The sequence below is a fragment of the Podarcis raffonei genome, chromosome 4 (assembly GCF_027172205.1).
Source record: "Podarcis raffonei isolate rPodRaf1 chromosome 4, rPodRaf1.pri, whole genome shotgun sequence".
Classification (NCBI taxonomy): domain Eukaryota; kingdom Metazoa; phylum Chordata; class Lepidosauria; order Squamata; family Lacertidae; genus Podarcis; species Podarcis raffonei.
In genome coordinates, this window is record NC_070605.1 from 2,506,210 (window position 1) to 2,530,055 (window position 23,846).

General features: G+C 49.0%; 4 protein-coding genes across 4 annotated transcripts in view; 2 read left to right on the top strand and 2 right to left on the bottom strand.

Moving 5' to 3' along the window:
- LOC128412303 (zinc finger and SCAN domain-containing protein 31-like) overlaps nt 1–22,308 on the top strand; it is a 275,497-nt gene extending 253,189 nt beyond the window's left edge. The window contains exons 3-5 of the mRNA XM_053385208.1: nt 21,315–21,807; nt 22,008–22,131; nt 22,283–22,308. Of these exons, the coding sequence (XP_053241183.1) occupies nt 21,406–21,807; nt 22,008–22,131; nt 22,283–22,308 (552 nt within the window). The 5' untranslated portion in view covers nt 21,315–21,405. The remainder of the gene's footprint in view (nt 1–21,314; nt 21,808–22,007; nt 22,132–22,282) is intronic.
- Nucleotides 1,138–2,625, top strand: LOC128412132 (olfactory receptor 51G2-like). Its single transcript, XM_053384988.1, has one exon. It carries the CDS (start codon nt 1,226–1,228, stop codon nt 2,159–2,161), a length of 936 nt encoding a protein of 311 aa, XP_053240963.1. The 5' UTR covers nt 1,138–1,225; the 3' UTR covers nt 2,162–2,625.
- LOC128412130 (olfactory receptor 52K2-like) lies at nt 4,582–5,634 on the bottom strand. The gene has a single exon (XM_053384986.1). The coding sequence runs from the start codon at nt 5,576–5,578 to the stop codon at nt 4,637–4,639; it is 942 nt and encodes a 313-aa protein (XP_053240961.1). The 5' UTR covers nt 5,579–5,634; the 3' UTR covers nt 4,582–4,636.
- Nucleotides 12,184–13,541, bottom strand: LOC128412101 (olfactory receptor 52P1-like). The gene has a single exon (XM_053384954.1). It carries the CDS (start codon nt 13,539–13,541, stop codon nt 12,576–12,578), a length of 966 nt encoding a protein of 321 aa, XP_053240929.1. The 3' UTR covers nt 12,184–12,575.
- Nucleotides 22,309–23,846: the final 1,538 nt, after the last annotated feature.

Below are 23,846 nucleotides of genomic sequence, written 5' to 3' on the forward strand. Positions count from 1 at the left end.
GTGTGTGTGTGTATTCCAGAGAGGGTAGTTAGGATATCAATGGCTATCCATCACAATGGCTGTGTTACAATCCTAGAACTGTAGAGTTGGCACCCTTGCTATCGTAAGGCTTTTTCTGGATTTTGAATTCTTTCTGCCCACCTTGCGTATTCAGTTACAACATCTCACAACTTTAAATGCCTACCCAGATGATTAGAAAGTTGAGGTATTTTTTAATCTGTTTTGATTTTTACCTTTTGTGTGTTTTAATGTAGGGCCGTATTTTCTCTCTCTTGCTTTTACTGTTCTGTTTTGGCTTTGAGGTTTTATCTCGTTTTGTTTTACAAATGGATAAATTTGTGAAATAAATAGAATAAAATAAATTATTTGAGGACTTGGTGGCACAACTATCCAGCCTCCATCTTTAGGAAAGGAGGCAGGCAGCAAGAAGAGAGAGGGCGAGAGATGGCATTTCTGGGTGCTGGAGAGAGCTTTGGGGAAAGATAAGATCTCTAGAGGGCATTCACTTAGGGTGCTGAGGAACTCCCACCTCCTCTTTGCCGCCCCTCAAAAGTCACTTGCACAACTCCTTTTTCTTCTACAATGAGCCCAATTCTGGCTTTTACATAAGCTCACTTCTAGACAGTTGAATTGGATTTTGTACTGGCATTTGGAAGTAGACAGTACTCTTTTCAACCCACGACAAAATCGAAATATGCCCTGCAAAAGGGAACTCACACAGCAGTCTCATTATTTGAACCACAGAATAATAGAGCACAGTTTTGTTGGTCATCTAGCCCAACCTCCTGCAATGCAGGAATCACAGCTAAAGAATCTCTGACAGATGGCCATCCAGCCTCACCCTGCCTTCTTTTATACAACCAGTCCATGAGATTCCTCTGGCTGTCAGCTTCCTCTGCCTTAGCCTCTCTGTTGCCCCTTGTAGAATTCAACAGGGATGAAGAAGATGGGGACAAAAGTAGAATGAGTTGGCTCTGCCTGTTGTTGACTCTGGCAACACCTACTTCCCTAAGCCCTACCAGCCCCCACAGCTTTCAGGCAGCTGTGCTATCGAGTTACTACCATTTTTCTGCCTTTTTCCTCTCAGGAGTCCCATCTCCAGAAGACAGTAAAGGACAAAGTTGTAAGGAACATGCCCTAACCAATGTTGGTTGGTAGTAGGATACATTTTCCTTACTTGCACCCAAGAGGCTGATGCTCCTGGAGGGACCCACCAGACCACATCATGGATCTCCAAAACAGCACCAAGACCAAGCCACCAGTGGTCTGGCTTACTGGGTTCCCTGGCATGGAGTCCAGCCACATCTTGATTTCCATCCCATTCTGCTCCATGTACATCATTTCCATCATGGGAAATGCTATTATTCTGTTCATTATCAAAACAGACCAAAGCCTCCATGAGCCCATGTACATTTTCCTCTCCATGCTGGCCATGACAGACCTAGGCTTATCCCTCTCCACCATGCCTACCATCCTGGCCATCTTTTGGTTCAACACCAGAAGAGTCAGCCTGGATGCCTGTTTCACTCAGCTGTTCTTCATCCACTCACTGTCCTTCATAGAATCCTCCATTCTCTTGGCCATGGCTTTTGACCGCCTCGTGGCCATCCGGAACCCTCTGAGATATGCCTCCATCTTAACTGTGCCGAGGATAAGCAAGATGGGGCTGGCCTTCGTGTTCAGAGGTGTGGCCCTGATTTTCCCACTGCCCTTCCTTCTCAAGAGGCATCAGTACTGCCGGGCCAATGTCCTCTTCCACTCTTTCTGCCTGCACCAAGAGGTGATGAAGCTGGCCTGCTCAGACATCACGGTCAACAGCATCTACGGGATGTTCGTCATCGTCTCCACAGTGGGCGTGGACTCGCTCCTGATCCTGCTGTCTTACATCATGATCCTCAGGACGGTCCTGACCATCGCCTCGCGGGAGGAGCGCCTCAAGGCCCTCAACACTTGCGTCTCCCACATCTGCGCCGTCTTGCTCTTCTACATGCCCATGATTGGCTTGTCTGTGATTCACAGGTTTGGGAAGGATTCTCCTCTCCTCATCCGCATTTTCATGGGGTATGTTTACCTGCTGGTGCCACCCCTAATGAACCCAGTTGTGTACAGTGTGAAAACAAAGCAGATTCGGGCCAGGATAATCCAGATATTCTCCAAGTGAAGGACCAGCTCCTCATTCTTAGAACCTGTTCTGCTTTTCTGAAATTTGCTGGGAAAGGGGTGGTGGTGGGGAGCCACTCTGCACCAGTTTCAGTGGTGATGGTTGGGAACTCTGGGTCAGATGAGGACAGCTGTGGCCCAGCAAGGCTCATCTTATGTTCCTGGTGAGGTCTTGATCCATGTCCTGGGTAGATGGAGAGAGCGGCAGGTGTCTGAAATGCAGGTGTCTTAAGATTTAAAAAGACCTCCCAGAGTGTCTTACAAAGACCACTAATAAGGCAGTCCCTGTCCCAAGGCTTTAGAATCTAAAATACCCATTTATTTCTCGGGAGTAGGGTTATAGGTTTGGTTTGGTTTTATTATTATATTTTGTGTTCTCATTTTGTATTTTAATGTGAAGCGCCCTGTGATCTTTGGATGAAGGGTGGTGTACAAATTTAATAAATAAAAAATAAATTTCTACCCAATTCCTTCTTAAGTTTGGTGCATCTGCAGTAGCACAACCAGACACCTTCATCTGCCCCACCTGCAACACAACATGTCCCTCCTGAATCAGTCTCTGCAGCCACAGCAGGTGCTGCAATCTTCCAACAGTTTGACTTCACCTTCAAAGGCACACTCCTCCATTTTCTCCTGGGACAGACGGATGCCAATCATTTTATTCACCATCCATGTATTGGCTCTTTACCTTGTTCCTTGTTGGCTATATCCACTTTATCATTGCATTTGCATTACATGCTTTGCCTCAGTAAACAATGAAAATTGTTTCAGATATGATCTTGTGTTTTGTGGCCCTTCCTATTTCTTCAACCGTATTGCAACTGGAGTGCAATATTGCAATAGTGCAATATTGAGCCCAGGTGCACTTTCCTTTGAGGAAAGGTTGCAGCTTTTGAGTTTAGAGAAAAAGTGAGCAAGAGACAACATAATCTTAGTTTATAAAATTATGCATGGCACAGATTAAAGCTTTTCTCCCTCTCTTCTAACACCTAGCAATCGTGGAGATCCAATGAAGCGAAAGATTCATTATCTGTCCTGAATCTTCCAACATTTAGCTTCACTGGAACTCCACGATTGCTAGGTGTTAGAAGAGAGGGAGAAAAACTGTGCAGTGCACAAACTATGGCACTCCCTCCCACAGGAAGCAGGAATGGCCACCAACCTAGATGGCTTTAAAAGAGAAATAGACATGTTCCTAGGAGAGAGGGCTATCAATGGCTATTAGCCCCGATCACTAAGCTCTGCCTCCACAGTTAAATGCTTCTGAATCCCAGTTGCTGGAAACAACAGGAGGGGAGAGTTGCTCTTATGCTTGAATCCTGCTTACAGGTTACCCATAAGGGGCGCCTGGTTGACCACTGTAAGAACAGGAGGCTGGAGAAGATGCGCCACTTGCCTGACCCAGCACAGGCTCTTCTTATGCTCAGCTGCTGCCACCGGACATTTGCCTCCTTGTGTCAGGTGTGGAGAGTCCTCCCCTCCCTTCAGTATCTGCACAGATAAGAATTAACAAGCAGTTGATAAATTCATAGTCTTTTTATTACAGCATCATGTTGTGAGCACAAATGCACAGCTCTCCGCAAGGAGGGCAGTTGGCTAGTCTAATCTTCCTTCCGGCTTCCGCAGCATTTTGAACACCAGCAGGAAGTTCCTCCCTCCCTCTGACTCTGAAATATGCACAAACTGAAATACGCACACTCATATAAGCAGCATAAATTACAAAGTCAGTTAAAAATAATGAGCAACTAAACCATTATTACCATCACAAGGCTGTCTATTTCCATTCCACTCTCGATCTACAAAAATCCCAGGAAAAGCAAATATGCCTTTACATGGTGCTGAAATGACCTAAGAGTTGGTGCCAAAACTGCCTTTAATTTTTTTGGGGGGGAGGGGGCACTCCAAAATCTAGAATTCAACTTTAAAGAGTAGGCTTTTGCAGGGCGGAGAAAACATGTTCGGACACGGAGCGTTAAAGCTCTGCCTGGAAAGAGAGGGCCAAAAACTGAGTGTGGATAAGCCATTGCACTCCTGTTCTTTTGGAAACATTGGAGGCTGACTGGTGTTGTGTGGTATGCTGCTTTATTTACACCTCTATACAAGTTGAGCATAGGTGGATGAGAATCTAAGAAGAGACTCCTGGATTAGGCCAATGGCCAATCCAGTTCTCAGCCTGTTCTCACAGTGTCCAGCCAGATGCCTGTGGAAACCAGGAAGCAGAGAATGAAGAGCCCTCTCTCAGTGGCGTAGCGTGGGTTGTCAGCACCCGGGGCAAGTAATTTGCGCCCCCTAACACCTGGATTTGCGCCCCCTAACCCGTGGATTTGTGCCCCCTAACCCTAACCCCCAGATGTTGCGCCCGGTGCGACCGGCCCCCCCGCACCCCCCACGCTACGCCACTGCCCTCTCTTCTGTCTGTGGTTTCCCACAACCGGATGCAGCTGAACTCAAAGAGATGCTCCAAGTTCCTGGTCTTTTATCTGGTTTTGACACAGAAGATCTTGAAGAGACCCTGCTGGATCCTCTTGGTCCTTACTCCATAAATAATGGGGTTCATCATGGGTGGAAGGAGCAGGTATATATTTGCTACCAGAATGTGGACATGGGCAGCCACGTGACCAAACCGGTGGGTTAAGAAGGAGAAAAACGCTGGAGTGTAGAAGACCAGGATGACACAGGCGTGAGAGCCGCAGGTGCCAAGAGATTTGGCCCGTGCTTCCTTGGAAGGGAGCTGGAAGACAGCCTGGAAAATGAGGATGTAAGACACGATGATCAACACCAAGTCCAGCCCCCCAGTCAGAAAAGCAACCAGGAGACTGTAGGCCCTCTCTGCCCCCGTGTCCACACAGGTCAGTTTCATCAGGGCCATGAACTCACAGTACGTGTGCAAGATGACGTTGCCTCTGCAATACGGGAGCCATTTCAGGAGGAAAGGGTGCGGGCTCAGGAGGATGGCCCCTCGTAGCACGATGGCCAGTCCCATCTTGGCAACCACATCATTGGTTAGGACTGCCGCATGTCTCAAGGGCTTGCAAATGGCCATGTAGCGGTCAAAGGCCATGGCTAAGATGAACCCTGATTCCATGGTTGAGAAGGAGTGGAGCAAGAAGATTTGGGCCAGGCAGCCATTTATATGGATGCTTCCATGGCCAAACCAGAAAATGCTCAAGATTTTGGGCACAATTGTGGTGGTGACCACAAGGTCAGCACCTGCCAGCATGCAGAGGAATAAGTACATGGGCTCATGGAGGCTCGGCTCTCTCTTGACGACTACCAGGAGGAGACAATTCCCAAGGAGCGTGAGGATGTAGAGACAGCAGAAGGGGATGGAGATCCAGATCTGAACATCCTGTAGGCCTGGAATTCCCACCAGGATGAAGGTGGAAGGGTGGAGCAGGGTCCAGTTGGAAGCCAACATTGTATGCTGAGCTCCCGGGAAAGGTTTCACTGAGCAGCAGCCATGGTATGTCTTTGAGCCTGCAAAGAAAGATCCCAGATACGTGACCAGAAGGAGGAGGAAGAATGGTCGAAATTCAATGATAATTTAGTTAAATACGTTAAGTCAAATTAGTTTTAATAAGGTTTGATTTTTGTTTGTTTGTTTAGTTGTTAGTGCATCTATAATTTTGTGAAAATCAATAAAAAATTTGGGAAAGAAAAAAAAGAAAGATCCCAGATAGTATTGTAAGTTTGAAGAGGAGTCAGTCTGGATGATGTCACAAGTGCCTTCCAGTTCTTGGGGGTCCTGTACCCAGTGAGGTTAGAATCTGACAAGAGGAGTTTGCTGAACAGGTCAGACAGATTTATTTGTAAGATAATGGTCTTAGCTGGCCATTTAAGTGTCAGCATCTCAAAATAATGAGCTCGGTTGCAAGAGCTACAACTAAAAGGTGATGCAATCCAGGCTAATGGGTGAGCCTCACCTCAAAGCTGCCAGGTGGAGAGAACAATAGGAGTGCATTGTCTCTGAACTGCTGGAAGTAGGCTAGAAGCTGGAGACCCAGAGACCAGCTTGCTCTGTGCTGGATCCAAACCTGTGACTAATGGAGAGCAAAATCTGTTGTGGTATTAATGCAGTGAGCTCCTCCATGCTTATGGCGTGTGGGCTCACAACCATGTATCGTAAAGACACCACAGTCTCTGCTGGCCTTCATTCCAAGAAAACTGAACTCCGAGTAAGTGCCTAGAACCCATGGGAGAAACATGAGCGTCAATAATTGACGCTTTTTATTCCAGAGTCTCCCTACTAACCCTACTATCTCCATCCATTTCTCTGATTCAACTGAATTCAATTTTCTTACCAAAAGGAAGCTCAAAGCAGCTGAGAACACCATGTAAAAACCAATGCACTGATGTCAAAAGACAAACTATTGGAGGAATTATCTAATTGGGGAGCAGGAGGATGCCCTCTGTTTGTGAATGATGTCAAATTGATGGAGATGCTGCAAGAAAAGTAAATAGTAAGAGGCAGAAAAGTAAAATATAAGCAGCCTCACTTCTTGTAGAGGACTTTTCCTGGTCCCTCCAAATTACCTAGAGCGACGGTGGGGTGAGCTCCCTTCCTTTCTGGCAGGCTCTTCAAGCAGTGAATGAGCAACCAGCTCTTAGGGATACCCCAGCTCTGGATTTCCTGCAATGAGCAGAAATGACTGGACTATATGGCATTCAGGGATCCCTTCGAATGCTATCATTATATGGTTCTACTGACTCACTCTAGACTCCCCCCTCCCCAATATAACAAGTCTCAGTTCCCTCAACTTCTGATGCCAAGGGATCAAATATTCTGATGCATTTACAGTAACTCTTTGTTCTCTCAGCTCTCATCTACAGTTTCTACAGTTTCTAGGACTGCCTATCGGGCACCAGGCCCAGAGTTTGCTGAAATGTTTGCATGGCACCCCTTCAGTCTCTTGCTCTCTGATTTTGGCACAAGAGTCTCATTTTGACTCCTCCTGGCGAGCTGGTTTCTCTTGGGCTACTCAGAGTCCTCCTACCTCACTTTCTCTGGTACCAGCGGTGAGGAAAACTGAGCCAAACATTCCCAAACCCCTTTTCCTTCAAGGTCATGATGCCAGGACCACCAGAGATAACCTCAGTCCGGGAGTGTGCTGAGGCCAGCATCAGAGCCAGCGAAGTCCAGAGGAAATTGGCCACCCTCCAGGTGCCCGGCTTGAATCCTTGTTGACCTCCTGTCTGCGACTCCCGGCAAGACCAGGGGAGGTCTCCCTCGGCGATTCTTCCCAACGTGAAGAAGAACACACCATTCCTCCCCCTCCCATTCCCAGGGAGGGGATAGAGACAGACAGAAATATATTTACATGTCTTTATTCCTGTCTTTCCAGCAGTACAGAGAAATCATGTCTGTACCCTCTCATCACCAGCTGCAGAAAGAGAAATAACTCCACCCATGTACTTCCAGTACAGGGTCATGTGCCACTCTGAGCTAACATCCGGTGCTCAGTGCACTGAATAGACTGTCCCTGGTTCCCACGGTACAGTCCCACAACATCAGCTTCCTGTTTACCATTCCAGCCACCTGGAGCTCGCTTCTGCATTGCTTCTTTTTCGTAACAGGTTGGCCCCGTTAGCATTCTTGGTTGTCATATCCATCCAAAACACATTTTTTTTGTTCAAAATGTAAAACCCTCAGTACATCTTGAAGAAAAAGCCATTAGGTTCTGTATGATGCTTATATTTCACAAAGAATATGCTAGATGCCTCATTTTACCTGAGTTAATTTCTGTGACTAAATTTTCTGGATTTTCTTTTTTTTTTAGGTGCGGGGAGGGAACCTGTGTGACCATAATGTAAATGTTTATGCAGGGGCAACTTTAAGGTTGCTTAAGCTAATCATTTTTAAAATTTAAAGTACTGGTATTTATAGATAGTAACCAATGTCAGGAACTTTGAATGTTAAATGTTGGATATGAATAATAATCACAATACTAATAAATACCTCACCCATTTGGCTGGACATTTTATAGTTATGTTAAGAATTTTTATTAGTCAATTGGATATTTTCCTAATAAACTGCTCCCTTGACACCCTCTGAAGAACAGCTTTGAATGAGGAGAAAGATCTCATCAGCTGCATGGAGAAAGTGAACTCAGTTAGACTTACTCTTGAGTAAGCCCACACAATCTTATGCACACATTTACCTAAAAGTAAAGCTCCATGGTTGGACCCAGGCAGACTTACTCCCCAAGAAAAGCAGAAAGAACCAAACTGTAAAGTGAGCACGATCCTATCTGTGAGCACTTACTTGGTACTGAAGCACTTACGTCAATAAATAAATCAGAAACTGGTGCAGAAATGGGGCAAAGTAAGCAGAAGGCTGAACAAGGAGAAACGGAGAGAAACCAAGATTAACAGATTCGCCCCTTCCCCATTAAGATCCAAGGACATGTCTGAAATTCAGTAGCAGGAGGGGAGATTTCTCTTGTGCTCAGATCCTGCTTGCAGGTCTCCCATTGAGGCATCTGGTTGTCCACTGTGAGAACAGGATGCTGGACTGGACCGGCCATTGGTCTGATCCAGCAGACTCTGCTTATGTTCTTATTCCCTGTATTTACCTGTTCCTGTGGTAGCAGCAGCAGCAGGTAGAAGGGGAGGGCATCTCCAGAAGGCAGAAATTGGACCTGGGAGGTTTTTATGCACCACTTGCTCAGGGAGGAGATGGTGCAAATCTGCTGGGAATCTTTTCCCAGCAGATTTGCACCATCTCCTGAGAATTGCTACAATCACACAGAGATTCAGCTTGGTTCTAAATGTGTGTTTCATGAACAGTTGTGCAGGCTGGGAGGGGGAGCCTCCCTGAACTGCAGTGGGTGGGTGTTGACGGTGTGAGTTGGAGCAGCCCTCCATCTGAATAGACAGTGGTTGTGGCAACGTCTTAGCACTTAAAAGGATTTCACAGTGTTGTAAGATGAGTGATCGGACAGGAAAGGGTTAATCCATAGTCCTGGCCCACAATGCCAGGGGAATGGTTGGAGAGGCCTCTGGAACCTCAGGAAGCATTTTGGAGGGAGGGCCCTGCTCTTTTTCTCAAACCCCACCCCTTTAACGAAAGATGTTAAGATCTAGGTGTCTGCGAGGGAGAGTAATGGCAGGAGACTGAGAAAGGTACCAAAGCACAGAGAAAACAAAAAAATTATTTCCTTCCAGTAGCACCTTAAAGACCAATTAAGTTAGTTCTTGGTATGAGCTTTCGTGTGCATGCACACTTCTTCAGATACACTACTGAAGAAGAGAGCGGAACCTGAACTCTGTAAGCATCTTAGGGAACTGACTGCCTCCCCGGAGGTCAGATGCGGAACTGCAGGTTTTGAAGTGTTAAAGGTGAGATTCCACCTGTTGTGGGGTGTTCCCCGGGCTTAAGTTGGATCATTAAACAAAAGGCCCTGGCCAAGATAATGAAGCAGAACAGCAGTTAGGAGGCCTGATCTTTATTGTTGCAACAAGACTTCAAGCTGCAAGGAGCAGAGAGAACCCCCAAACAAAGGGTGCTTCTCCTTTTAAAAGTTCCGCATACTTCCCCTCAGCTGAGCTCTATACACGTCTATATAAGTTGAACATAGGTGGATGAGAATCTAAGAAGAGACTTCCCCTCAGCTGAGCTGGGTCTGCAACGCAGGCTTTGACAGCTGCAGTTCCAGGGGAGCCCTAGTTAGGGGGCGCTATTGTATAAGTGTATCGTTGTTGCTGTCAAAATGGACTCTTCTGATTGGTTGTCAGTTTGACAGCTATTTGAATGATAGTTCTTGATTGGCTAGGCATCTGGTGGATGGGGAATCATGAATGAATATTGCAGGGGTCGGCAAACTATGGCCCAGGGGCAAGATGCGGCCTGAAAGGGTCATGAATCTGGCCCGCACGGCCATCTGAAAACCCGCCAAGCGTCTGCGGGGTGGCAAGCATCTCAGCGTGGCTTTTCAGCGGCACAGGGACTGATTGGTGAACTCCAACATGGCCTTTCATTCATTGAGCCGCCGCCAACACGCAGCCACCCATGGCTCCCACAGCAGCGGGCAGCTGAGCAGAGAGCAATGCGGGAGGGAGCAGTGAGGGGGCCAGTCGCTTTGGCGAGCTCGTGGGGCTGGCGCTGAGGTTGCAGCTGAAGCTGGGCTTCCTCTTGGTCATGGTGCTGCTGCTCAGCTCCTTCCTGGGGCTGCTGCTGCTCTGGTCGTCACTCTCGCCCCACGCTGAAGAGCCCAGCCCGGGGGGACAGGGTCCAGGAGAGACACTGCTTCCCGGCCAAGGGAAGGCAGAGGAGGAGGCGGGGTCTCTGCACCTGGACGGATGGTGGACCTCCCTTCCACCCCGGCGGTCTCCCTTCTCCCTTTGCTGCCTGCTGCCTGCCCATTTTGGAGGCGCCAGGCTGAAGCCCTCTTTCTCTCTGCCTGGGCGCCTTCCTCTTCAGCCTGGGCCGGCGGGCCGGGAGGGGGCAGCTTCGGCAGCAGCAGCATCTGCTGTCCCTGCCCAGGCTGAGGCCTGTGGTGTTGCTGAGGCCCGAGGAAGGGGGAAGGAGCAGTGAGGGGGTCACTGGGGAGTCGTGGCCGGCGAGGCGGCAGTGCTTGGGCCCTCCTCCCGCAGGAGGGACTGTCACTGCAGGGGCTCCCGACTCTGGCTCTTTCTTCTTCCTCCCCTCCCCCCCCCCTGTGGCGGTTCATTTTTCCCCTCCAAAATATAGTCCAGCCCCCCACAAGGTCTGAGGGACAGTGAACCGGCCCCCTGCTGAAAAAGTTTGAGGACCGCTGGAATATGGCAACCGGTCTACCCTTATCTACGAGCACACCTTGGATGCAAAGGGGAAGGAAATAAAGGCAGCAGACCGGACAAAGTCTGGTGACCCCGGCCGTGGATTCTAGTAATGCACCTCTGCTCAACGCGTATATTTGTCAGTAAACGCAGATATTGTAGGAATATAAAGGAGGGCAAACCTGAACAAGCACCCTCACCCCTGAAGCATTTCCCTGCTTGGAAAAGTGACTGTAACAGAGTAATGTAGGAAAGGGGTCCATTTGGCAGCATCTAAAAACCATGACACCCAGAAACACAATGAACACCCGAGTGCTGCGAATGAACAAGAGGGAATTGTCAGTATCATTGTGCCTTCCTGGCAAGACCCTCCTGGCGAATATAATGCGCTAGATAGTCAGGCACTTCATGACAATCCAGCCAGACATACAAGGATTTAGTATGAGTCTCATTTAGCAGAGATTCCATTGCAAGGGTTGGACTGGATGAGCCTCAGGACCCCTTCCAACTCTACAATTCTATGAGCAAGGAGGAAAGGACTACTTTTTAAATATACAGTGGTGCCTCGCAAGATGAAAAGAATCCGTTCTGCGAGTCTCTTCGTCTTGCGGTTTTTTCATCTTGCGAAGCAAGCCCATTAGTGGCTTAGCGGATTAGTGCTATTAGCGGCTTAGCGGATCAGCTGATAAGTGGCTTAGCAGATCAGCTGATAAGCGGCTTAGCGGATCAGCTGATAAGCGGCTTAGCGGCTTAGGAAAAAGGGGGGGGAAGGGGAAAAAACCCTGCAGGAACTCGCAGTACATTTTCGTCTTGCGAAGGAAGCCCATAGGAAATTCGTTTTGCGAAGCACCTCCAAAACGGAAAACCCTTTCGTCTAGCGGGTTTTCCGTCTTGCGAGGCATTCGTCTTGTGGGGCACCACTGTATTTTGGGGATTTAGCTTAAGCGCGGGTCCAAATGTGCTCCAGCCACACTTTAACTTTTGTGTGATAATCCTGGAAGATTCGCTGAATAATTGTAAGAATTTGGAATACAGAAACGGGAAGCAAGAGGAAGTCGAGGAAGTAAGGTTTAAGAAATTAGGATATGAAATGGTACTTGTTTTTTGTTCTGTTATTGTTTGTTGTTTGTTTTTGTATGTTTTGTTTGTGTTAATATAAAAATTGTTTAATAAAAAATATTATAAAAAAAAAAAAGATAATCCTGCAAGTTGCGTTTTGGAACCAGTAAGGCAACAGCCTGCCCACATGAAGCAGGATGCTGGTGGCGGCAGCAGCAGCTGTGTCAAGAATTGATTGCATTGGCAAGATTGCTGTGCATGCAGAAGTCATACAGTGTGGAGGTGCTCAGAAGAGCTTCCAGACTTTAAGAAAAATTCATGAGAAGGTTTGGGAAGAGGAGTGGGGAATTTTGCACACAGCTGATCGCAGAGAAACCCATCGGCTCACCTGGTCCTTCCATAGTCACACGCAACAGCAGCAAACAGGAAAGCAAGGAATATGCTCTCGGGCAGAAAGCATCACAGTTACCTGGGTAGAAAACACTAATGGTTCTACTGCTGGGACTTATGTGATAGCCTCATAACAGAAGCAGGGAAGGTGCAGAACAAAACTAAGTGTAAGCTTATTCAGTTCAGTCCCACTGGGGTGATGCAGGGCTCTATTTTCTCATTTCCATGTTTCCAGCAGAGGAGATGCCAAGGGTTCTTAGGATGCTTTCTCGGATCTTCTTTGTCTTTGCCCCATAGATGATGGGATTCATCATGGGCGGAATCAAGACATAGATGTTGGCAACAATAATGTGGACGCAGGGGTTGACCCTGTGGCCAAATCGGTGGGTGAGGAAGGAGAAGAATGCCGGAGTGTACGAGATCAGGATGACGCAGATGTGGGAGCCGCAAGTGCCCAGGGATTTGGCCCGCGCCTCCTTGGAAGGCAGCTGGAAGACCGTCCGCAGGATCAGGGTGTAGGACAGGATGATGAAGGTGAAATCCAGCCCCCCAGTCAGGAAGGCAACAGTCAAGCTGTATGCTCTGGGGGCACGGGTATCTGCACAGGTCAGTTTCACCAGCGCCATGAACTCACAGTAGGTGTGGGAGATGACATTTCCCCTGCAGTACGGGAGCCGCTTCAGCAGGAAAGGGTGGGGCAGCAGGAGCACAGCCCCCCGGATCAAAACAGCCAGCCCAATCTTGATCACAACGGTTTTGGTCAAGATGGCGGAATGTCTCAGCGGGTTGCATATTGCCACGTAACGGTCGAAGGCCATGGCAGCGAAGAAGCCCGACTCCATGGTGGAGAAGGAATGGATCAGGAACACCTGGGCCAGGCAGGCACTGGTGTGGATGCTTCTGTCCTGAAGCCAGAATATAGCCAGGATTTTCGGTAAGGTGGTAGTCGAGACCACAAGATCTGCCACTGCCAGCATGCAGAGGAACAAGTACATGGGCTCATGGAGGCTGGGCTCCTTCTTGATGACCGCCAAGAGGAGGCAGTTCCCCAGAAGGGAGAGGATGTAGATGGAGCAGAAGGGGATGGAAATCCAGGCATGGAAGGCTTGCAGTCCCGGGATCCCAAGAAGGATGAAGGTGGAGGGGTGGAGCAGAGTCCAGTTAGCAGCTGACATGCCAGATCTAGGGACATGGGCCTGCTCACTTCTGAAACATGGTGGCCTTTCTGAAAGGAAGCAAGTGTTTAGATGTGCTAAGAACATAAGAAGAAGCTGACAAAACAGTATCACAGCCCATCTTACGTGGCATCCTGTTTTCACAGTGGCCAACCAGATACCAGTGGGGAACCCACAAGGATTCAAGCACAAGAGCAGCGCTCTCGTCTGCCATGGTTTCCAGGAACTGGCATAGCTGTTGGTCATGTGAGATGTGCCTGAACGAGGACCATCCATCCTGAGCACCAATCCATCTGTCCCTCGACACTGTCAAGGAGGTAGCGCATGACCTGGATTCTTTGCAGCATGCTGAGCAGGGAATGAGCTCAGCCAGAAGGACTTGTGCTATGTGTGTGAATCTGTGTGTGTCAAGAGCAACAAATAACCCTGGCAAGAATCCAAGCAGTGCCTCAAGCAAAAATTGAATAACTTTCCAAACAAACTTTATTTGTTTTGTTCCATTCCCAGGGATGGAATTCCAGCAACAGAACACACAATGATAAGAAACAATTGTAAGATACACAAAACCATTCCAAACAGGAATGGTTCACTTTCTATGAAGTGGGCTAATCCTTCTCCACAATTCACTGGTAAGGTTAAGATCAGTGAGAATTAGACATGCTTGGGATCCTGTTGTTTGTTTCCAAAGTTGGGTCTTAAATCAGTTCTACATGCAGAGGCAACACTTTCTCCAGCAAGAGCAGACTCTACTATTTATCTGAGGAAAGTTTGGATTAGGAAAAGGGAGCAAAGTTCATTCAGTTTACAGTTCAACATAAACCAGCCTAATTTGCTCTTCCTGAACCACTAAGCAGTCCAAAATGCAGCTAGCCTTGAAAATCTGCACTTCTCAAAATTTGCAGCCTTTCCGCCAACACAAAAATGTGTTTACTAGGGGGAAACTGCAGGCAACCAGGGGTTAATGGGAACAAGGGACAAAAACGCATTGCCTTGTGGCAAATGGCTTGCAAAAGCGTGTCGGCTGGACAAGGCTTAGGTAAGCAAAAGTGTGTCTGTGTTTCTGTGCACCCATTAAAAATAAACCACAAACTGGTGCAGAAATGGGGCAAAGGAAACATGAGACTCAAAAAAGAGAAACTGAGAGAAACCACAATTGACAGACACACCTCTTCCACATTATTTTTTAAATTAAAAAAATGCATTTATTCAAAAGTTGCATTACAGCTTTGTCCACTGCCGTAACACCACAGAACAACCACTCCACTCCTCAGTCCTCAATCACCTTCATGTTGGCTCACTCAATACCCTCAAGAGGAACCCAGCTACCTTTCCCCATTTTGATCCACGGACATTTCTGAAATTCAGTAGCAGTTGCTGGAAGCCACAGGATTCCCTGTATTTACCTGTTCCCGTGTCAGCAGCAGCAGCAGCAGCTGGTAGAAGGCGAGGGCATCTCCTGGGGTGGTCAACAGGCAACAGGCAGGATGCCCAGGAAAGACAGAAGGCAGAAGCTGGAACTCAGAGGTTTTTATGCACCTCTTGCTCAGGGAGGAGGCAAGGTCCCAGCAGATTTGCACCATCTGCTGAGAATTGCTACGATCACACACAGATTCAGCCTGGGTCCAAATGTGTGTTTAATTACCAGTTGTGCAGGGTTGTGGGGGAGCCTCCCTGAACTGCAGTGGGTGGGTGTTGAGGGTGTGAGTTGGAGCAACTCTTCTGGGGGAAGGATAAGGGGCATTTCCAGGAGTGCTTTGCTGCTCAGCACTTCAGCACAGGGTTCAGGTGATGGAACATGGCCTGTGGCAAGGATGCTCAGCAGCCCTATATGGTTACAACAACCCTGTAAAGTAGGCCAGTGCTATACTCTCCCCATATTGCAGCTGTGGGGGCTCCTGAGGCTGAGACAGGGGCCTAGCTAAAGCCACCAAATTACGCCAGGGCAGAGGCTGGAACCGGGGACCCCCAGCTATGTAGCTCATAGCACAGTCCTAACCAGGCCTACTCAGAAGAAGTTAATCCCTTTGAATACAATGAGGCTTGCTCCTGGTTAAATGCTGGTGTCATCTGTACTGAGCTAGACAGATCTAGCTTCCTCAGATCAGCAAAGTTCCCTGGGTTGAGAGAATGGTGCCCCCTGCTCAGGCTGGCGTGAACACACTGGCTGCCCTAGCCCACCCCTCAAGGCCATTACCCAGGACCGGATTAAGCATTCGCAAAATAAGCACATGCTCAGGGCATCAAGGGAAGGGGGCAATTCAGACATTTCCCATGCTGGATTTTTCACATTAATGGTCACTAATTGCTCAGCTGAGCTTTCCTTTCCTCAGCTGAAGTCTATGCAAAATCCCAACAGAACTACTCTGCAACAAAGGCAGGCTGAGGGTCTTATCTCTCTCAAGAATAGAAGGAGATGCAACGTGGAAGATGAGTTTTGATAATGCAATCAGAAAAAGTAGGATCCCCCCCAAAAAAAATATAAAGTGGAAGTATACAAAAATAAACATTCTTTCCCATCTTACTGTAATTTTTGTTTCATTTCAAAAAATAAGTGGACCACTTATAAACACCATCTCCAACTCCTTGAAAGATTCCATCAACGGTGTCTCTGAAAACTTTTACACATCACTTGGGAAGACAGGCGAACTAAGGCCAGTGTACTGGAAGAAGCAAAGATCACCTGTGTTGAAGCGATGATTCTTCAACATCAACTTCATTGGCCCGGTCATGTTGTGCGGATGCCTGACGTCTTCCAAAGCAACTACTCTATTCCGAACATAAAAATGGAAAGCGTAATGCTGCTGGTCAACAAAAGGTTTAAAGACTGTCTCAAGGCAAATCTAAAAAAAAGTAGTATAAACACTGACAACTGGGAAACACTTGCCTGCGAGTGCTCCAGTTGGAGAACAGCCTTTACCAAAGGTGTCATGGGCTTTGAAGACACTCGAACTCAGGACACAAATGAGAAACGTGCCAAGAGGAAGGCACACTTGGCAAATCCACACTGCCCAGACAATGTCCCCACTGTGGAAGGACATGTGGATCCAGAATTGGCCTCCACAGTCATTTACGGACTCATTGTTAAAACTGTGTTTATGGAAGACAATCTTACTCGGCTACAAGTGATTGCCAAAGAGAAGACACTCAGGTTAAATATGAGAGTAAATAAAACTATATAACATAAAGACACCACAGTCTCCGCTGACCTTCATTTCAAGGAAACCGAAGATGGGCCAGGGATCCCTGGAGTCTCACCGCTCAGAGACTGGGGTAGTTTGCAAATAGAAACATACACACACAAGAATGTATGGCTGTGTTCCTAATACCTCTACTTACAGTCACCTCCAGTTACGTATCCTTTGGGATACGCACCTGGCAAATTCGGAAGTGTTTTTCTGGGTTTCACCGTGTGCGCATGCGCAGGAGCACTCTATGCGCTGCATGTATGTGCAGAAGTGCGCTAGCGTGCCACGTGCGTGCACAGAAGCGGCACCTCCAGTTGCAGAAACCTTGGGATCTGACGGAGCTCTGGAATGGATCCCATCTGCAACCGGAGGTACCACTGTACATAGCCATGTGTGAAGAACTTTTAGATACATCCATCCTCCAACCGCCTCCAGACACTCACACAGGCCCTTCACCACCTTCACTGGTTCTGATTTTAAGGAGAGGTAGAGCTGGGTATCATCCGCATACTGATTAACACCAAGTCCAAACCCCCTGATGATCTTTCCCAGCGGCTTCATATAGATGTTAAAAAGCATGGGGGAGAGGACAGAACCCTGAGGCACCCCACAAGTGAGAGCCCAGGGGTCTCATCCCCATCACCACTTTCTGAACATGGCCCAGGAGGAAGGAGAGGAACCACTGCATAACAGTGCCCGCAGCTCCCAGCCCCTCTAGCCAGTCCAAAAGGATGTTGTGGTTGATGGTATCAAAGGTCGCTGAGAGATCCAGCAGAACTAGGAAGCACCTTTGTCCCTTGCCTGCCAGAGATCATTGACCAGTGCAACAAAGGGAGTTTCAGTCCCATGATTAGGCCTGAATCCCAATTGGAAGGGTCTAAATGGTCCACATCATCCAGGTGTGCCTGGAGTTGTTCAGCAACCACCCACTCGATCTCCTTGCCCCAAAATGAAAGATTTGAGACTAGGTGGCCATATTGGCCGAGTCTAAGGATGTTTTTTTAAGAAGCGGTTTCAGCAGGCCTGGGAAGGCTCCCTCACAGAGGTAAGCATTCACCACCCCGCAGAGCCCATCGCCCAGCCCTTCCCAGCTCGCTTTTATTAGCCAGGATGGGCAAGGATCAAGGAGAGAGATGGTCGGTTTCAGTCGTCCAAGCAGCTTCTCCACATCCTGGGAGGTAACAGATGGGAATTGATCCCACACAAGTTGACTAGACAGGACTCTAGCACCCCCCCACCCAGGCCCTGCTCCCAGGGGTTAAGTCTATCTTTTTTCGAATATGAGCGACTTTATCTGCAAAAAAAACTTAGCAAAAACATTTCAGGAGATCTTGGTGTCTTTACCAGGCCCTGATGGCAAAGGTGGTTCCGTTAGATTGTGAACCACCTGAAAGAGTCGTCTGCTGCTGTTTTCTGCAGATGCAATAGAGCCACTTGGTAGGCTTGACGTTGAGCTCTAACCCATGTCCAGCCCAATCCAGAATGAGTTTTCCGCCACCGGCGCTCTAACCGTCTCAGCGATTGCTTCATTGCCCTCAGCCCTGGGGAAAACCATGGGGCTGTCCAGGCTCCATGCAGCTGGAGAGGGCGCTTCGAAGCCAGACAGTCAATACCCTTAATTAACTCTACATTCCAGCGGGACACCAGGGAATCAGCTGAAAGGCCATCAACATGGGATAAAACATCCCCAACCACTCTCTGAAAATCATTTGGATCCATTAAGTGGCGGGGGTGGGCCATCCGAATTGGTCCCACCTTCCTGCAAGGATCTGACCAATGCACTTCTTTTGTTTCAGTTTCACTTAGTATCAGATCACCCACATCCATAGAGGTGAACCCCAGGTCTAAGGCATGTCCGCGACTATGAGTTGGGCCAAACTTATTCAGGGACAGCCCCATGGAGGCCATGCTTTCCATGAAGTCCTAAGTGGCCCCTTGTAAGGTCGTGTCGGTGTGGATGTTAAAATCTCCTAGGACAACTAATCTAGGTGTCTCCAGGAGAACATCCACCACAACCTGAAGCAGCAGGGAATCCTTGGTGTAGCGGGGAGGTTCGAACCCCAAAAGAAAACCTGTACTGCCCCTATTGCCCAACTTCCAGAACATGCACTCGGAAAACTGGGTCTTCCCAATAGGACGCCTGGTACAGACTAATGACTTCCTAAAAATCACTGCAACCCTCCCTCCCTGCCCACATGACCTGGTTTGCTGTGCATAAGAGAAACCTGGTGGACAAACAGTGGCAAGAACAGGCCCATCTGCTTCATCCAACCAAGTCTCTGTTACATATGCCAGGTCAAGTCCTCCATCCACAATTAAGTCATGGATGACAGCTGTCTTGTGAGCCATTGACCTGGCATTGCACAGCAGCACTTTAAGATGTGGGTCTCCCTTGCTGATTCCAGTATCCTTCCAGTATCCACCAGACCCGGAGGCAGGGATAGTCCTCAAACAACGACTAAACCTGCCTCCTCGGTAATGACATTAGCATAGCTCCTCCTCCTTTCTGTGATCACTGAGATTGGTTGTCGCCTGTAGAACTTGCCCCAGCCATTCTGTTGGATGGGGTCCACTCCCCGGCAGCCCTGGCCCTCTCCCCTTAAGAACCAAATACAAACTATACAATAAGTCAGTAAAAACTAATTTAAAAAACAAGAACAACACACAACAACTTACATTTATACTGAAATTAAACTAATCCCCAGCACCAACTAAACGTTTATCCCACCCCCAACAGAGGAAAAAACCAACACCCAGCATTGAAAGCGCCACAGATTAAAAACTCTTTTAAAAGATTTGCCCCAGCCCCAGAGTTTCTTCCAGTGAGTCTGGGCTCCCCAGGATTCACAGCAGGGCAATGTCCCTCCGGCCTCCGCGGAGTCTCTTCTGTTGAGCAGGGGGAGTCTGGTCCTCGCCCCCCAGGCCAGGTGGGAAAGGGCCTTGCAGGGAGCAGGTCTTCCTTCCAGCACTCAGGGCAGCAGCAGCAGCAGCAGACTTGGAGATTTGAAAGGATTTGAGGTGATGCATCATTGGTCTGCGTCGCATGTGTTCTGTGTTTTAAAGGTCTCTGAGATCTCTTGATGAAAGGAGGGAGATGCTCAGAGTCCAGCCAAGAGCCTCACCCCAAAAGGGTATCTGGCCAGTGGCGTGGCCGGGGGGCAGATCTCCCCCCATATCCATTAAAAATAACAAAAACTGAGGTTCTGCCAAGCGAGAGAGGGCTGAGCCGGAGGGACTCGGCTTGGCAAGGGTTAAAGGGAACTCAGCTGCCTTCCTAGAGAGGACAGGAAGCACGGGGGGGGGGGCAGGTCCTCCAGAGCCAAACCCCCTCCCTCCCCAGTCCTTTCCTGTAAGGAAGGGGGGTGTTGCTTTGGTGTCTCTCCTGCAAGGGCTGCCTCGCTGCCCCCTCCTGGGATCTGGTGAGTCTCCTCTCTCTCTGGGATCTGCTGAGTCTCCTCTCTCTCTGGGATCTGGTGGGGGTCCCAGTGCTGCAGCAGGGGAGGAGGCCGGGGGGGCCTGATCTGCTCCTGCAGGGGGGGGACCCCAAGTCAGGGAGGGGAGGGTCCTGCCAGGGAGGGGCCAGGTCTGCCACGCTCTCCTTCCTGCAGATCAGAGGATCCCAAACTCATTTGATCCTCCGCCCCCCCTTCAGAAAAAATCTCCCTTCTGTAAACAAAGGGGACCCTGGGACTTTAACTCTGTGTGACATCGCTCAGCCTCATTGCACAACAGAGGAAACATCTGCAAATGGTTTTCCAAAGCTGGACGAGGAGGTGGACTAGCCCCCCCGCCTCAAAAAAAAACCACTGGGAGGAAGGAAGGAAAGTCTGGCTGCCGCACTGGGGACCAGTTTCCCAGTGTCTCCCAGGGCAGCTCCCCACGGAGGCCACTGCAGCCATCCCCTCGCACCCAGAGCATGGCATCCCAGGACCACATCCTCTCTGTCCCAAAGGGATTGGTGCTGGAAAACCAGCCGGAAATGGGCCCTGCTACTCCCTGAGCCTCCAGGGACCTTGGCATCAGTGGCTGTGTGTGTGTGTTAAAAGAATATTAATAATAAATTACCCACCTAAGATTCAAGGGAGAAGTCTTTGGTCCCATCCACATGGCCCTCAGGCGGTTGGCCAGAAACATACCTGGCCCTCAGAGCAAAGAAAAAGGGACCCCACCCCAGGAGTCTGTCTGGAGAGCGGCAGAGAGTCCAAGTGCAAGAAAAGGAGACAGAAGGGTGGGGGGAGAACAACTCCTGAGGACCCCCAGGTGAGGATCCCCACTAGAGCCAAGCATCCATTTTTCACAAGATACACATGACTCCCTTGTCAGTCAGTTCTGACTTCATGCATTGACTGGAAGGCAGGAGCAACCAGGCTGATTCATCTCCCAGAAGTCCCTTCAGTTGCCTCCACATTTTGCATTGCTAGAAGGCTAGAGACTTATTTCTTCTCCTCTTACTCCTCTTTCCCCCCAAAAAGATAGCTCATGGTCTGGGATGCTGTACAGTCCAGCCCTGGTTCCCAGCAAGACTCGGGAAACCATTTCCCCCCCTGTCCTACAGATTTTGTAACAGAACAATGTATTTGCTTTGTAGGATTTGCTAGAGCTTCTCATTCAGACTGACAGAACTTGGCAGAAGACCAAAGGGTTCCTTCCGATCTCTCAGAGGCTTCCTGAGAGCACAGATGGATGAGCGAGACACAGCTGGCCCTAGAGCAGGAGGAGGTCATGCCATCCAAACTGGGAGCAGTGGGGGATTCTTGGAAAACTCTGTGCAGAAGATCCTGGGTGAGGAGGACGCCCTCCGCTCAGAGGTGCAGAGCCAGCAGTTGAGGCAGTTCTGCTTCCAGGAGGCCAAAGGACCCCGAGAGGTTTGCAGCCGACTCTACCACCTTTGCCATCAGTGGCTGAAGCCAGAAAGGCACACAAAAGCTGAGATGTTGGACCTGGTGATCTTGGAGCAGTTCCTGGCTGTCCTTCCACCGGAGATGGAGAGCTGGGTGAGGGAATGCGGAGCGGAGACCAGTTCCCAGGCGGTGTCGCTGGCCGAAGGTTTCCTCCTGAGTCAGGCAGAGGAGAGAAAGCAGGTGAGAGAGACGTTCCTCTGGATACTCCCAAGGGGCTCCAAACAGGACAGAGAACATCCCATAATGGTCTGTTGATGGCCCATCCTTTTTCTGGGAAGACATCCATGGAATGAGATCTAACACCCTTTAAGTCTTTGTCATTCTTTTTCTAACATTTCTCACCATTCACTCTCTGTTTTGAATCCTTGTTGCTCTTTCAGGAAAACGATCATTTTGCAGAAAAGGACCTGGATTCCTGTGAGACAGAGAGGCCTCCATTGGACACCAGAGAGAGGCCACTGGGTAAGGAGGAAGGTGGTTTTACTCCATTTGGTCTCATTCTGTTGGTTTTCCAACTCATCTACGTTTGGGGGGAAACAGTTGGGAACAAGGGTCCAGAGGAGGGGAAATGAATTTCTGCACAACTAACATATGAAATGGGCACAAACATCGAAATGCACTCAGCAGGTTAGTCTTTCTCAAAGCCCATCTGTAGTTAGAGATGTCCTGCTTCACCTGTGAGAGATGCAGGCACTCCTGGCGTCTTGCTTACGCTTTTTCTCTTGCAGGTGACAGAAGGATGCCGGCAAAACCTCTTTATCCGCCTTTTTGTGGGGGCAGAAGGGAAACAGCGGCTGTTGAACCAGATCAGGTCAGGGGAAGCTGCCTTGTGGGGACAGAGGCCGAGGGATGGAGCAATGTCATGGACTGGTTGGGCACAGAGGAATGGTGGGAGGAAGCAGCCGGGGAACCAGGAAGGGAAGATGGCTCAGAGCCGAAGGAGTGGAGGTGGAGGAAGGATGAGCGGTCAGATGGAGAAGAGGGAGAAGCCTGGGAAGAGGAGGTGTCAGAAGCAGAAGAAGTAACAGGGCTTAGTGAACTGGGAGACTCTGTGGCAGAATGCAGTGCAGAATCAGAGGCAGAAGAGGAAGGAAGTGAGTGGGAGAGGAAGGTCGAGAGGCAGAGGTGAGTCAGGAGAAGGAGCAGCCACCGGGGGCTCCCTCTCCTTCTGCCAGAAGCCCCCCTCCCTGCTTGTCTCTCAGAGCCAGGAGACATCTGACAATGGAGGAGCAAAGGCAGGCTGCACACTGGCGCACTGTTCAATCGCTTGCCAGAAACCCCAGAGAGGAGGGGAGTTAGAAAGCTGTGGGGAGTCGGGGGCCTTCACTCTCAGCAACTGCTTTTGTGGAGGAAGAGGCTCAGGGAATGAGCTGCTGTTCTCATTAGGTCTGAAACTCAGCCAAGTCTGCGAATATCGTGTTCTTGCTGATAAAGAGTTAAATACAGCTGTGAACTGTGGGATTTCCTGCCCAGATAACTCTGTGACACCAGCCTTCTGAATGTTTCCAGTAGGATTCATCTGTAGTTGCTGTTTTCATCGAATCCTAGAGTTTGAAGGGACCCCAAGGGTCATCAAGTCCCACCCCCTGCATTGCAGGAATCTCAGCTAGATAATCCAAGACAGATGGCCATCCAAACTAGGCTTCTTTTATTTCTAAATTGATCATTGAATGCTAAAATAGGCTTCTAAGCAGCGGACAGACGATAACAAATAATTTCCAGGATTCACCTAGCCAGCCCCATCCGCTGCAAAATGGGGCCTGCCCCCCATTCCTCCCCCTCTTCATGCCCCCATGAATCCCTTGAATTTGGCTGTAGGGCATTGGGAGGGAACCTTCCCAGAACAGCACACGAGGATAGGAGAAAGTGGATCCTTCCATCGGGGAAACTGGAATGCTTGCGTAGGCAGAATAATATGGAAAACACAATGTGGAGTACCACCTATTTGCAGAAAGACGAATACCCATAATTAAAAGCAGAATAAAAGAATGCCATTAAAGCATTAAAATAAGTATCCAGAATTAAAATGTGCAGCAAAGCAATCCTATTGAAACAACACCACAATTAACAGGAAGGAAAGAACAGAGCATTGTGTAGAAGATCATATTTCTGCTGTCTCAGAGGAGGACATTTCCCTTTTTCTTTTAGGGTCCAGTGTGCTTTGAAGATGTCGCTGTTCGTTTCACGGACGAGGAGTGGGCGTTGCTGGATCCTGAGCA